Source organism: Lepidochelys olivacea (genome assembly GCF_965140295.1).
Source record: "Lepidochelys olivacea isolate rLepOli2 genome assembly, chromosome: 1".
Classification (NCBI taxonomy): domain Eukaryota; kingdom Metazoa; phylum Chordata; order Testudines; family Cheloniidae; genus Lepidochelys; species Lepidochelys olivacea.
Genome location: NC_140411.1, coordinates 127,488,626 through 127,503,981, shown reverse-complemented (window position 1 = coordinate 127,503,981; position 15,356 = coordinate 127,488,626). Strand labels below are relative to the sequence as shown.

Here is a 15,356-nt window from a genome sequence, read left to right as displayed (position 1 = left end):
GTACCCTACCCATTGGGCTAAAGGCTACAAGAATGATGTTGTTCGTTCTTCCCCATGCCCTCAAGCCATTTTGTGAATCTAGTTCCCCTTTGCTTTTGTTAAAATTTGAATTGGGTCAAAATGAAATCATAGAATCATAGAATATCAGGGTTGGAAGGACCCCAGAAGGTCATCTAGTCCAACCCCCGGCTCAAAGCAGGACCAATTCCCAGTTAAATCATCCCAGCCAGGGCTTTGTCAAGCCTGACCTTAAAAACCTCTAAGGAAGGAGATTCTACCACCTCCCTAGGTAACGCATTCCAGTGTTTCACCACCCTCTTAGTGAAAAAGTTTTTCCTAATATCCAATCTAAACCTCCCCCACTGCAACTTGAGACCATTACTCCTCGTTCTGTCATCTGCTACCATTGAGAACAGTCTAGAGCCATCCTCTTTGGAACCCCCTTTCAGGTAGTTGAAAGCAGCTATCAAATCCCCCCTCATTCTTCTCTTCTGCAGGCTAAACAATCCCAGCTCCCTCAGCCTCTCCTCATAAGTCATGTGTTCCAGTCCCCTAATCATTTTTGTTGCCCTTCGCTGGACTCTCTCCAATTTATCCACATCCTTCTTGAAGTGTGGGGCCCAAAACTGGACACAGTACTCCAGATGAGGCCTCACCTATGTCGAATAGAGGGGAACGATCACGTCCCTCGATCTGCTCGCTATGCCCCTACTTATACATCCCAAAATGCCATTGGCCTTCTTGGCAACAAGGGCACACTGCTGACTCATATCCAGCTTCTCGTCCACTGTCACTCCTAGGTCCTTTTCCGCAGAACTGCTGCCTAGCCATTCGGTCCCTAGTCTGTAGCTGTGCATTGGGTTCTTCCATCCTAAGTGCAGGACCCTGCACTTATCCTTATTGAACCTCATCAGATTTCTTTTGGCCCAATCCTCCAATTTGTCTAGGTCCTTCTGTATCCTATCCCTCCCCTCCAGTGTATCTACCACTCCTCCCAGTTTAGTATCATCCGCAAATTTGCTGAGAGTGCAATCCACACCATCCTCCAGATCATTTATGAAGATATTGAACAAAACCGGCCCCAGGACCGACCCTTGGGGCACTCCACTTGATACCGGCTGCCAACTAGACATGGAGCCATTGATCACTACCCGTTGAGCCCGACAATCTAGCCAGCTTTCTACCCACCTTATAGTGCATTCATCCAGCCCATACTTCCTTAAAATGTTTTGTTTCAACATTTCAGAAACATTGCGATTTCTCAGTCTGGTCGAAACGTTCAATGAACTTAGTGGTTTTCTGGTGTATAGTTTATTCACTGAAAAAATGTTGATCAGCTCTAGTCACAAGTACTTTGTGTCTATTGTTATACTGCATTAAAAGGAACTCCTCCTTTCATGGTGCATGCATCTCTCCTGTGGAGTAGGCGACCATTCTTTTACTAATTCTCTTCTATTGGGGGGCTAGAGCCGATTGGAGAAATAAAAAGCTACAGTAGATTCAGAGTATTTTTTGATATTTCTATTTGCACACATAAAGTAAAGATCTAGATGGTAGTCAATACTGTTCAGAGCTATAACCATGCATTATTAGTTACTAAGCAACAAGACACAACAGGTAGTAACTACCTGGGAGATTACGGCATTGCTCATGTGGCCTTATACAGCAAGAAGGCCAAAGAAGGAATGGCTGTATCCACTTTCAGTGTGCAGTAATCCCCTAGAAATATGCTCTCTGTTGTGTCTCATTGCCACTTACAAATGCAATACACAAATAAAATCAAGGAAAGCAGCCAGATCTAACCATATATAGAATAAAAAGAATGAGGAGTACTTGTGGCACCTTAGAGACTAACAAATTTATTTGGACATAAGCTTTCGTGGGCTAAAACCCACTTCATCAGATGCATGGAGCAGAAAATACAGTAGGAAGTTGTGTGTGTATACACATAAGGTGGGGGTTGCCATACCAACTCTAACAAGACAAATCAATTAAGATGGACTATTATCAGCAGGAGAAAAAAAACTTTTGTAGTGATAATCAGGATGGCCCATTTCAAACAGTTGACAAGAAGGTGTGAGTAACAGTAGGGGGGAAATAGTCTGACATAATTGACAACCAACTGGAAGCTTCATTTGTGTCTGAAGTTCTAAAGCAGTTTCAAACTGGAAAAGTATTTTGCTGTAATGAATTTGAATAAGTGTTATCATTACTGTTTGTTATGTGGATTGCTGGAGTGCCTAGAGGCCCCGCTTTAGTGGATCCCACTTTAGCAGATCTTGTGGCTTAGCTGTAATGCACTCTTTACACACAATCATACCTCAAATAACTCACAATCTATTTTATGACCATATAAAACATGTGGATTAGATGAATAAGTGGGGAAGGGAACCATGAGATAACAGTTGTAGTAGGAAGAGAGCCTGAAACATAAGCCTTTGTATCAGAGGCCTGGTATGAGGCAGGACCTGCTCACAGAATCTGGCAAGAACAGGGCTGATATTGCAGAAATACACATTCCTAAGAAGTGCTAGGCACAGAGTACTCACGCAAACACATCCCAATAGCAAGTGATACCAGAACATCCTGATATCAAGGATGGTACAAAAACGTTCCCCATGGATAACAGAAATGTACTGACCCCTCCTAAAAGATAAGATCAGGATAACAGTAAGTAATAAAAATGTTTTAATTAAACCAACATGTACTGGGTAATAGCTAGCCACGTCAAGGGGCAGCAACTAATTATGTCAAAGGGGCAGTACGCAACTTGTTTGTATCAGGGTATAAAATGGAGTCTCAGGTAGAGTGTCTTTTGTCCTGCCAAGCGGGGAATGGAAAGTCCCGCCATTCACTGAGCTGTGTTCATTGTCATGGGCATACATGTCTTAGTATCCTCAGAGCATCTACCAGGTGCTATTACTGTGATTTGTCAACAATAAACCTGGCCTGGTGCCTTCGCACTTTAGTGCATCTTGTGGTCATTGGACAGTTTGCTCGAGGTCTGCTGTGCTGTCTGTCTGCGCAGACACACAGGGAGAACACACGCACACAACCGAACATCTAACCGCACTGGTGACCCACATGTACACGGTAATAACTAAACACATGCATGCAGCTGAACATCTAACCACAGCAGTAAAGCTGAATATGTTACAGTACAATAAATAGTAATCTCAAATCACCACATGGCTAGCCTAATACTCCTGTGTCATTGGCACAAATTGTTGTTTTATGGGTAACAAACCAAGAGAGAGAAGAAAGAGCATATACTTTAGAGAGTATAGTTGAACCCCCCTCTCCATGTTTGTCAGTCTACATTTTTTAAAATAGCATGCAGTTTGAATAGCTCTTCTAAAGTCAGCCTGCAAAAAAGGGAGGTTGCGTTTTTTTCTCTTGTCTTCTTTTGATGTATAAAAAACATCTGAAAGTTTTGCTTTAAAAATGAAATGAATAAATAAATTAAAGTTTGATAGGGTGAGTGGGAAGGGGGGAGCAGAGTTATTAATTTTTCACATAAGACATCCAGGCCTCGTCTGCCCTGTTATATTCTAGACAAGAGAACTAATGAAGTGGTGACATCAAAAAAGTCAAGAGAGCAAGAGTTGAACAACTGAAAGGGGAAGCAATTTTTAATCGGACTGTCTAAAACACATGGGAGGATTTTGGCTCTTTTGTGTTTGAATGTTTATTAATTTTGTTGACACCTATTTAATTACTGATTAACATTGGCTAAAAGATATTTTTGTTAAAGATTCAACACCTTCAATTAAGGTGTGATATTTCACAATAAATGTGCTCTGAAACATTCAACAGATACCCCAGCAAAACAAGGGAAGACCATACTTGACATTCTTGATATTTGGAAGGTGAAAAACCAAGAACTTGAAAAAAATAAGCTGAAAGAAAAGAAAGAAGGGGAAAAACCTAAACAAATACTTTGCCTCAGTTTTGAATGAGTCTAATGAAGAACTTTGAGGTAGTGGTAGTGTGGCTAGGGTAACAAGGATATTGAGGTAGAAATTACCACAGGCGAGGTAGAAGTTAAGCTCAAGCAGCTGAAAGGGACTAAATCAGGGGGCCCGGATAATCTCATGCAATAATATTAGAGGAACTAGCACACGAAATTGCAAGTCCAGTAGCAAGGAATCTGTAAACTCACAGGTCATATCTTATGACAAGAGAATTGCTAATCTAGTTCCTAATTTTAAGAAAAGGAAAAAAAGTGATCCAGGAAACTACAGGCCTGTTAGTTTGATCTCAATTGTGTGCGAAGTCTTGGAACAAATTTTGAAAGAGAAAGTAGTTCAGGACATAAAGGTGAATAGTGAGTGGGATAAAATACAACATTGTTTTACAAAAGGTGGATCTTGCCAGACCCAACCTGATCTCCTTCTTTGAGAAGATAACTGATCCTTTTTAGACAAAGGATAAACAGATCTAATCTACCTAGATTTCAGTAAGGCATTTGATACAGTTTCACATGGGAAATTATTAGTTATATTGGAGAAGATGGGGATTAATATGGGAACTGAAAGGTGGATAAGGAACTGGTTAAAGGGGAGACCACAATGGGTCACACTGAAAAGTGACCTGTGAGGCTGGAGGGAGGTTACTAGTGGAGTTCCTCAGGCACTGGTCTTGGGACCAATCTTATTTAACATTTTTATTACTGACCTTGGCACAAAAAGTGGGAGTGTGCTTAAAAAATAATTGCAGAATGACACAAAGTTGAGAGGTATTGCCAATACGGAGTAGGATTAGAATATTATAACAAGAAGATCTGGATGACCTTGTAAACTGGAGTAATAGAAATGGGAGGAAATTCAATAGTGTAAAGTGCAAGGTCATGCATTTGGGGACTAACAACAAGATTTTTTGCTTTAAGCGGGGGATTTATCAGTTGGAAGCTACAGAGGAGGAGAAAGACCTGGGTATATTTGGTTGATCATAGTATGACTATGAGCAGGCAATATAATGTGGCTGAGAAAAAGGCTAATGCAGTCCTAGGATGCATCAGGTGAGATATTTCCACTAAAGACAGGGAAGTATTATACAAGGCACTGGTGAGACCTCATCTGGAATAGTGTGTGCATTGCTGGTCTCCCATGTGTAAGAGAGAGGAATTCAAACTGGAACAGGTGCAGAGAAGGGCTACTAGGATGACCGAGGAATGGAAAACCTACCTTATGAGAGGAGACTCAAAGAGCTTGGCTTGTTTAGCCTAACCAATAAAGGCTGAGGGGAGGTATGATTGCTCTCTATAAATACATCAGAGGGATAAATATCAGGGAGGGAGAGGAGTTATTTAAGTTAAGTGCGTATGTTAACACAAAAACAAATGGATATAAACTGGCCATCAACAAGTTTAGGTTTGAAATTAGGTGAAGGTTTCTCACTATCAGAGGAGTGAAGTTCTGGAACAGCCTTCCAAGGGGAGCAGGGGGGGCAAAAAACCTAACTGACTTCAAGACTAAGCTTGATAAGTTTATGGAGGGGATGGTATGAGGGGACTTCCTACAATGGCATGTGGCCCATCGGTGACTGCCAGTAGCAAAAATCACCAATGATGGGTGATGGGACACGAGATGGGGAGGGCTCTGAGTTACTACAGAGAATTCGTTTCCAGGTATCTGCCTGGTGGGTCTTGCCCACATGCTCAGGGCCTAACTGATTGCCATATTTGGGGTTGGGAAGGAATTTCCCCCCAGCTCAGATTGGCAGAGATCCTGGGATTTTGGGTTTTTTTGCCTTCCTCTGCAGCCTCTGGCACGGGTCACTTGCAGGTTTAAACTAGGGTAAATGATGGATTCTCTGTAACTTGAAGTCTTTAAACCATGATTTGGGGACTTCAGTAACTCAGCCAAAGGTCATGAGTCTATTATAGGAGTGGGTGGGTGAGGTTCTGTGTGCTGCAATGTGCAGGAAGTCAGACTAGATGATCATGATCAGGGCCGTCCTTACCCATATGCAAAGTACGCAGCTGCATAGGGCACCAGGAAGTTTGGGGTACCAAATTTCCTGGTCCTCTGTGCAGCTGCGTGCTGCTCCAGCCCCTGCCTCTCCCCACCCCTACTTTGCCCCTTCCCGCCCCTGAGGAATGCAGGAGGGCTGGGCCTGCACTCATGGATGGCAGAAAGTGCAGCAGCCCGGCCCCAGCCATGCTGCCAGTGAGTGCTGGGGAGTGGTTCCCCCTGTCCCCCAAGCCACTATAAACTGACTTCACGGGGTGTTTTTTTCTCTGTTTCTTTCCAGTGGAGTTTTTACACTGTGATTTGGCTTCAATGAAGTCCATACGGCAATTTGTGCAACAGTTTAGAGCAAAGAATTGTCCACTCCACGTCCTGGTGAATAATGGTGAGTTTTCTTTCACCTTCTCACATGCTTACTGTAAGATTTGGACACATTGGGTTCTTTACAATGCTTCACGTTTCAGATGCTTTATTTGAACCAAACAACAAGATAGCAATATGACTGAATTACTGCTTACGGCCTTGTCAGCACTTCAGTACATTTTAAGAGGCATCCTCAGTTTGCCAGCCTCTTTGATTGTATTGCAAGTGTCATGATACTCGTGGTTTTTTTTTTAATTAAAGCCCCAGCTCCTGGAGTCACGGAATTACAAGAGAATTCCAGCATTCATTTTTTAAAAGTTTCTAGCCCTCATGGTTGTTGAGGAAAAACTGGAAAATGTGACCCTAAAGTTTCAAAAATCCAAAGGCAGATAAAAAACCCAACTTTTTTTTTACCTTTTTTCTTTTTTAAATCTCAAGATTTTGGGGTACTGACTCTTGATGTTTTTGAACATTAGGATTGGCAGTTCTAGCTATCTAATTTTTTTTTTATAACCATGGTATCTTCAGGATCCAGCCCAGAGAGAGATTTTTTTTCTCCTGGCATTTTTGTTTTAAAAGCCTCCTTTGTACTAAACACTCTACTATGAGGGAAACTTTTTGTATATTCATTTAACAGGAAGCAAATTATCAACAAACCCATGCCCCACCCCACTCACTGTTGTCTAAGCCCTTCAGCGCTCACACGCTGTTTTTTTCTTTCCCTCCAATTCTGTGCATGAACCGTCTCTCAATGAAGACACAAGGGAGAAATCCAAAAGGACTGATACTATTTTCTCCACTCATGTAACTGTCCTGCCCTGCTGAGGGCAAAACAAACTAATAATTTCACTTGCATTACATTAGATGATTTGCTACATGCACTTATGTACTATAGGAGCTCTTGATAGTAGCTCAAACTGTAGCTCATGCACTATTAAATGAAAATATAGAGTTTTATTCTATGGAGTTAATGGAAATGTCTGCCAAATCTTAACTCCTCTTTTCTGCAAGTGTCCATAGAGACAACCCTCTCCCCCTGCTGGGCATCTACACAAACAAAATTTTGACTGCAATGGATGGGATTCTTAAGATGGAATGGATCTTGGTGTCCTTTTAAGAGAAAAAAAAAACTTCTGGATTTCATAGATTCATAGAGTTGTAGGCCAGAAGGGGCCATTAGATCATCTATTCAGACCTCTTGACTAAAAGGCTAGCTTCCACTGCAGCTGCAGCCTGTGCAGTAAAAATGAACACCCATACTGTAACTGTACATTCTTGCTCATACGAGCAGATAAAAAGCATTATAGGCCCAATTTTTCAAATGTAGATACCTAAAGTTAAGCATCTAAGTAATTATTTAGGCATCAGAATAAAAATGGCGTGCTTTTCAGGGTGTCCAGCTCCCCTTGACTTCAGTGGGATTTGTGGATGCTCAGAAATTCTGAATATCATGCCACTTTTACTCAGATGCTTAAATAATACACCTAAATTTGAACATTTGGGCCATAAACTATGTAATTATTCAACTGATCTGTGGCATATTAATATCTAGCTCTTCAATAGTGTTTTTCATCGGTAGATTTCAAAGCTCTTTACCAAGGAGGTCAGGATTATTATCTCCTTTTTGTAGGTGGGGAAACTGGGTCACAAGGAAGAGAAATGACTTGCCCCATGTTACCCAAATAACAGCAGTGACGCTGGGACTAGAACCCAGATTGCCACAGTCATAGTCCAAAGCACAACCACTAGGCCACATTGATATCTGAGACAAGGTTGACAAAGGAACAATGATGGTAGGGAGAGAAGTAAGAAATAAGTGCTTGATCTTGCAAATACTACTGAGCATATTGCTCATAACTTTATGTAGTTCCATTAATGCCTTGATTTGTCCCATTGAGTTATGGGTCAACCGAAGTACTAAACACTACACTTGGTAATATAATTGTGTTTGAAGGATCAGACCCTAAAAGAGTGGCTTTGGGAAGATGATAGCAAGCATCTGATTTTCAATGCTACATTTTTGCTGTTTTTCATGTTACATTTTTAAGAACATAAGAACGGCCATACTGGGTCAGACCAAAGGTCCATCAAGCCCAGTATCCTGTCCTCTGACAGTGGTCAATGGCAGGTGCCCCAAAGGGAATGAATAGACAGGTTATCATCAAGTGATCCATGCCCTATCACCCAATCCAACTTCTGGCAAACAGAGGCTAGGGACACCATTCCTGCCCATCCTGGCTAATAGCCACTGATGGACCTATCTTCTGCGAATCTATCTAGCTCCCTTTTGAACCCCAAAAGGGGTTTTTTGCTGTATCACTACACGGGAAACAAGGAGCCTGACTATTACAGAAAAATTCATCATCTTAAAAATGTTATTTTTTGATGGACTTAATAAAAAACGGGATACGACACCAAAGCCTCTAAGTCCAAAATATAAATTTTAAAGAGGCTTGACGTACAGTGCCCTGAACTAGTTTACATTTTCATGACCCCCAAGAAAGGCATTTTATTTAATTCATGCTCAGTTACTGTTGCCCAGATAAATTAGCTCTTTAAGAAAATCCTTTCAGAAGCTGTAATGAAATGAATGGCTTAACTTTGCCTTTTACTAAGGCCATAACAGAATCACAGGAATAATCATCTCCAGAGCCCCTGTAAAGGCTCCCTTCTAATAATTAGGTTAGCCTCTGACAATCACATGGTGAATCACCAGGCTTTCCGCTTCTGAGGGCTTGTTTCCTATTCTGTTCAACATCTGTTTTAGCTCCTGTAAATAATCTGGCATTTGGCTGGCATTAAAAGGGAAAGTCAGTAGGTTCCAACACAGTGAGCATCTGATCCTTTGACAGCAAGAGAGAGGCTCCCAGTGACCTTGGATTAGTGCGGAGTGCATAATTATGCCCATAGAGCCATTGATGTTAATTGATATTTATTTTCCTTTTTAATTTTGCATTCCAGTGTCTTCACTGAAAATCCATTCAGTGTGATTTATACTGTATTTAGGGAACATGATTCATTCACAGATTTTAAGGCAACAAGGGACCAATATGTTCCTAGTCTCTGACCTCCCTCCACGCTCGGACGTTATTGTTCTTCTGCCTCCCATGTTCAGTCACAAAAATACCAGTCACTAAAAAAAAGGCAATGCCTGCTGTAATTCTGCTTTGGACTGGTTCTGACTGGATTACAAAGATGCGTGTTTGCATGTTTTTTGTTAAAATATTTGATTGTCAAAACACAAACATTTTACAGTTTTAGGCAGTTTGGGGGGAATTAATTTTCTCCAGGGAAACTTTGTTAATGTGCAGATCTAAAATAACCCATTGTGAATCATAGTTGGGGATTGGTCCTGCTTTGAGCTGGACTTTGCTTTAGACTAGATGACCTCCTGAGGTCCCTTCCAACCTTGATATTCTATGATTCTATGAAAATGGGAAATGAGCTCAAAAATATTTTTATATTTAATGCAAAATAAGTTACTTCAGAGTATTACTTAGTTTATTTATTTCCATTCTCACAAGGTCTTAAAGTTATTTTAGTTGCTTGAAATGAAATATTTAACATTTAAAATATAGATATAGTTTCATTTATTATATATTATTCATATTTACATGATGTAAATGTATGATTATGCAATACGTTTATGCTGGGTTTGTGTGTATATCTATCTATACACACACACACTTTAACTTTTATTTAAAGTAAATAATTTATTGGGCCAGAGAGACAGTGAAAATGACTCTATAGCTGAGTGGTAAAGGCACTCCCCTGAGAGATGGGAGAGTTGTATTCAAGTCCCTGAATATTTACATATTTTATACAAAATGTAACAGCTTCAGAGTGACCCACCACAGAAGTCACTGGTTAGGGGATTCATCTGGAAGGGAGAAGACTTTGGTTCAAGTCTCAGCTTTGCATCATGCAGGGGGGGGAATTGAACCTGGATCTCTCACTTCCTGGGTGAGTCCTTTAACTACTGAGCTTTGGGGTATGGGGCAGGAAGGAAAGCAGCTCTTTCTTTTCTTTTCTTTTCTTTTCTTTTCTTTTCTTTTCTTTTCTTTTCTTTTTAAACAAGAAAGGGCTGACCTGGCTTGGCTGTCTAACTCCAGGAGAGCAGAGGGAGGTACCTCCTTATGGCCTTTGAGAGGATGGGGCTTAGACTATACCTCTTTCCTTGGCATTTCCTCTTGGCTAGTTTAGGCGGATCTTTGTTCAACATGCTGGCTTCTGTGAACCAAGGACAGAGCCACCGGTGGGCCCTGGCCCACCCAATTAGCACCCAAGAAGCCCACACAAATCTGAAAAAAAATGTCAAAGTTGAGCCAGGCCACTGAGCAGTCTTTTAATGCAGCTGCCTCAAACTGCTCCACTTAGCTCCACTTCCCCATCAACATAGGCTCCGACTCTGCACCCCTCCACCCCTGCTCCAGTTACTGCCTCCCTGTTGGCTGATTGTTTCTTAGTTCCCAAACAACCAGGTTTTGGCCAACCCCTCCCCCAGCAGTGGGCAGGAGCGGGGCACACCCTTCACTATGGGGAGGAAGCAACTGTGTGGCATGGGATGGAGTTGGCGTCTTTGTCAATGGAGAACGAAGTGGAGCTGGGGTCTGGGAGCATGCACTGGGTCACAACGCTGCTCATTGGCCCAACCACCTCTCCATCACTCACACGGGGTGGGGCTCCACTGTATGCCACCTGGCTCTGGTTATTGTCTTCCCATTGGCTCACACAGCCAATTTGATTATAGCCAATCACCCTTCCCCCTCCCCCCCAACACACACCCTGTTCATGGGCAGGCTGGGATGTATCACTTCCAATCAGGAGGCAGTAACTAGAGCTGGGTGGTGTACTGGTGGAGCTCCTTCCAGGCAGATGGGCCAAATTTAAATGGCAATGAGATGTGGTACATGGGGTCCTGCTGCTCCCCCATGGACGTAGGATCTGCCATGTCAGTTGGAGCCTGGGATTGGGAGAAGGAGCCCATTCCCCATGTCACAATACTACCCAGATTTGGCTTGGCCACCCCCATCATGTCAGTAGGGAAGGGGCTTTGCTGTTATGCCACCCAGCCCTGGTTGTTGCCTCCCCATTGGCAGCGGTCTGCCCCGACATGGTCTCAGCCGAGTGGGTGGGGCTGACCACAGCCAGATATGCAACAATATATAATATAATAATATACAATATCAATGGTTTGCTGTGATGTTAGACCGTCGGTCATTGCAAGTCCACCAGAAGTTGAGGCCACCTATGTTTCCACTCCTAACTATGTCACTGCTGTGAATCCCATTCTTAGGCACCTGACTCTCCCCATGCATTGTGCGCGTGTAACCTGGGCTATGGATTCCATTGGCTTCAGAGCACCTACAGTTGTGTTGCAACGTTGAGCCTACATCTCTTTTCTGGATCTAGCCAAGTCACTTAGGTACTTTAGAAATGTTATCTGCCATTTAGAACTCATCCCATTGCATGGATCTTATCCAAATTTGATTTATTATTCCAAATCTGGGAGTTTCAAATGAGCCTAAGGGAATTAGGTACCCAAATCCCATTGAAATTCAGTAGGATTTGACCAATTAACTCCCTTAGGCTCTTTTGGAAATCTCATGCCAAAAGTATAACGATTCCAAAGCAAAAGGGGATGAGGTAAGGGCAGTGAGACAATCTCATCTATCTCCTTGCTATAGTTGATTTAAATGAGAACCTGAATGCTATCATAACATAATTTGGGGGTTTAATTTAAGGGGGAAAAAGTCGGTTGAAAACACGTGTGAGTTCATTTGGCAAACAAAGGTCAGCCCTTTCATTGCTAGGCTTTTTACTCTGCTTCCCAGGCCCCTCTTTGCTAATCCATGCCGCTCATGCTCAGCCCGTTGCTTTTCAAAGTGAATCAAAAGGAAAGCATTTTTTTTTTAAAACGCAAATGGCGCATTGCTTAAACAATTTCAGTTTCTAAAAATTATTTGGGTTGGCATATGACACATGAGCTAATGTGGTTTTTTCCCCCTACACTTCCTTTAACATAGAAAAACATCATGTAGCTCAAATAGCCTGTCTACAAAGTCATTAAAAGGAGGATTTCAGATTTTTTTAAAACTCTGATAAAATATTAACTAACTAACGGTGCATAATAAGTGCAATTGATCAGCTAGTCTTACAATTCAGTCTTGGGTATCAACACCACATTCTTGTCAGGCTGTATGCTCTTCTTGGGCCTGGGACTGTGTCTTTGTATGTTTGAAAACCATGCAGCATGTTATAGGCACTACCACAATATAAATGTTAAATTAATAGTAATTGCATGTAGAAGAGGCATGTATTAAAAAACCTTAGGAGCTGGCAGTGACATGGTGTGTAAATCTCTAGAGCTGTAAGTTGATGGTATTATTTCCCACTTACGAGATTTTTTTTTCCATACCAAATTGACAGTTGTTTTCCTTGTATGCTGAAAATGCTTTTCAATATATTTTAAATACACTTGTTTGTTTATTTTATTCTTTTGCTATGGTGAATGATTCCACTCATCAGTAAACTGAACAAAGCCATTACAACATCCTTAGGGAAAACAGAGCATCCACACATACCACCAAAGGTGATTAGAATACAAATTGCCAGACTTGAGGACAATGAAATACCGTTTGAGAGTACCTGAGTGTCTTTTTGGCACTGGGTTGGGGAGGGAGGGAAATCTATAAGACCTTGAATACATTTCTTTGTAGCACTGAAGTTGAGAGATTTTAATATATTAGCCCATTTTAGGCAGATCACAAAGCTAATGAATTTCAGGCTGAATCCTGTCTAAGCCACTTTAAAATCAGACAATAATTCTGAACTATTGACTGGTTCAGAAATTCATGATTGCACATTTTGTAGGTGAGTGCAGAAATTTATTCTTATTATAGTATGCAACCCTCTCTAAACATGCTGGTTTGTGGGGTATGGCTGTATGGTACAATCAAAATTATAGAGACAGATATGTGTATGAGTTATGTATGTGTGCTTGTGTGTAATATACCACATATATATGCATACACACTTAGACCCTGATCCTGCAAACACGTATGCATATGAGTAACTTTACATATGTGAGTAGTCCCATGGAAGTCAAAGGGACTAATCACTTATGTAACGTATCAGAGGGGTAGCCGTGTTAGTCTGGATCTGTAAAAGTGGCAAAGAGTCCTGTGGCACCTTATAGACTAACAGACGTATTGGAGCATAAGCTTTCGTGGGTGAATGCCCACTTCGTCAGATGCATCCGACGAAGTGGGCATTCACTCACGAAAGCTTATGCTACAATACATCTGTAAGTCTATAAGGTGCCACAGGACTCTTTGCCGCTTATGTAACATTACTCATATGCTTAAATAGTTCACAGGATCGAACCTTAAGAAGAAAACTGATATTTGATGGGTAGGGTACAAATATATATATAATTTGTATACACCTAAAATTTATTATTAATAGCTAAAGTAAGTTGTAATTTATTATTTATATTATGGTGGCACCAAGCAGCCCAAGTCAAGATCCTGGCCCCATGGTGCGAGGTGCTATACAAATACACAGAGACAGTTTACAATCTAAATAAACAAGATAGACAGGGTGGGAGAAAGGAAGTATTGTTATCCCCATTTTACAAATGAGAACAAAAACAAAGAAATTGAAGGTGAAATCCTGACCCCATTAAAGTCAGTGAGGAGTTTTACCTTTGACTTCAATGGAACACAGATTTTGCCTACACGACTTGCCCCAGATTATACAAGAAGTCTATGGTTGAACCAGGAATTGAAGCCAGATCTTCTGAATCTTAGTCTAATGCCTTAATCACAAGACCATGCTTCATCTCCTGTGCCCTATATTACCACCTACATTTCCTAAGAGCCAACCATCCCTATTTGCCCTTCATACTGTGATTAATTAGCTGATTTTTTACAGGCATCATGGCAGAGCTGCGTCTAGGGGAGAACTTTGAAGGAGGAGAAGATAGTGGCTTTATGGATTAGCTCAAAGAGGGTCTTCCTGCATTATTGGTAGCACTGAAGGAGGCATAAGGATATTTGTGTGTAACACTAATTTGTTGTATAAATGTGAGATATTCACAGAGAGCCAGATTTTCAGACAAACTCAGCATCTAACAGCTACCATTTAGTCTCCCACATAAGTGGTTGGATTTTCAGACAAACTCAGCTCCTAATGTAGTTATCTAAATTAAGTTGCCAGATTTTCAATAGTGATCAGCATCCAGCAGCTGCATTGTTCAGTGGTTTACTGAGCAGTATTGTTGTCAGCTGAAATAATATCTACATACTTCACCTGATAAACATATCAGAACTCTTCTAAAAGGTCTATATGTTTATTGTAATAACAAGTCAGTTACAGCAGCAACTTGCTCATTCAGGATAGTTCTGGCAGTCAGAGAATCCACATCGCATACACTGAAATTCTGACTTTTGTTTAGCATAGTCTTGTTTTTTCCTAACTAGTTTAAAAGATTTTTCTCATTCCATAATGTCAAACACTCTATGAAACTGTAAATATCTCAGTCTCCACAGGTGGCGAGTTCGCCACCTTTGGTTTCATGTCTCAGCTGCAAATTAATGATGCCAGCTTTATCAATAGAACAATATACAAAGATACAAAACTCAGCAGCAGATGTGCTGTATTGCTCAATCTTAAACGATTGAAGTCTATGGGACTTTGCAATACGCTTCAGTGGGAGCAGGATTGGGTCCATAATTTATTTTTTACCAAACCCTTTCATTTTGTTCCACGTTAAATTATTTTTAGTACAAATCACAAAATAAGAAATTTCACCATCAAGCAGCATTTCTTATTGAAGTAGGATGGTGTGGCTGCCTTATCTGTTTTATGATTGAGGTTGTGAATGCTTGTCTTGAATAATAATGCACTGGAGGGAATGTATTTTCAGGAATAAAATGTTTTTCTGCATCCAGACCCAACTAAGAATGCTCTATTTTGTTTTAATGAGAAAAAAATCCATTATAAAACAATGAATTAAAA

The 15,356-nt window shown here is 41.1% G+C and overlaps 1 protein-coding gene across 8 annotated transcripts in view; it reads left to right on the top strand.

Moving 5' to 3' along the window:
• The window catches only part of ZBED1 (zinc finger BED-type containing 1), a 290,772-nt gene that overhangs the window by 210,415 nt on the left and 65,001 nt on the right, over positions 1 to 15,356 (top strand). For 6 of the 8 annotated variants that reach the window (XM_084614140.1, XM_084614148.1, XM_084614145.1 and 3 more), the window contains one exon: positions 6,256 to 6,357. The exons of the other annotated variants lie outside the window; for them this stretch is intronic. In XM_084614140.1, coding sequence (XP_084470266.1) covers positions 6,256 to 6,357 — 102 coding nt within the window. The remainder of the gene's footprint in view (positions 1 to 6,255; positions 6,358 to 15,356) is intronic. 8 annotated transcript variants of the gene reach the window in all.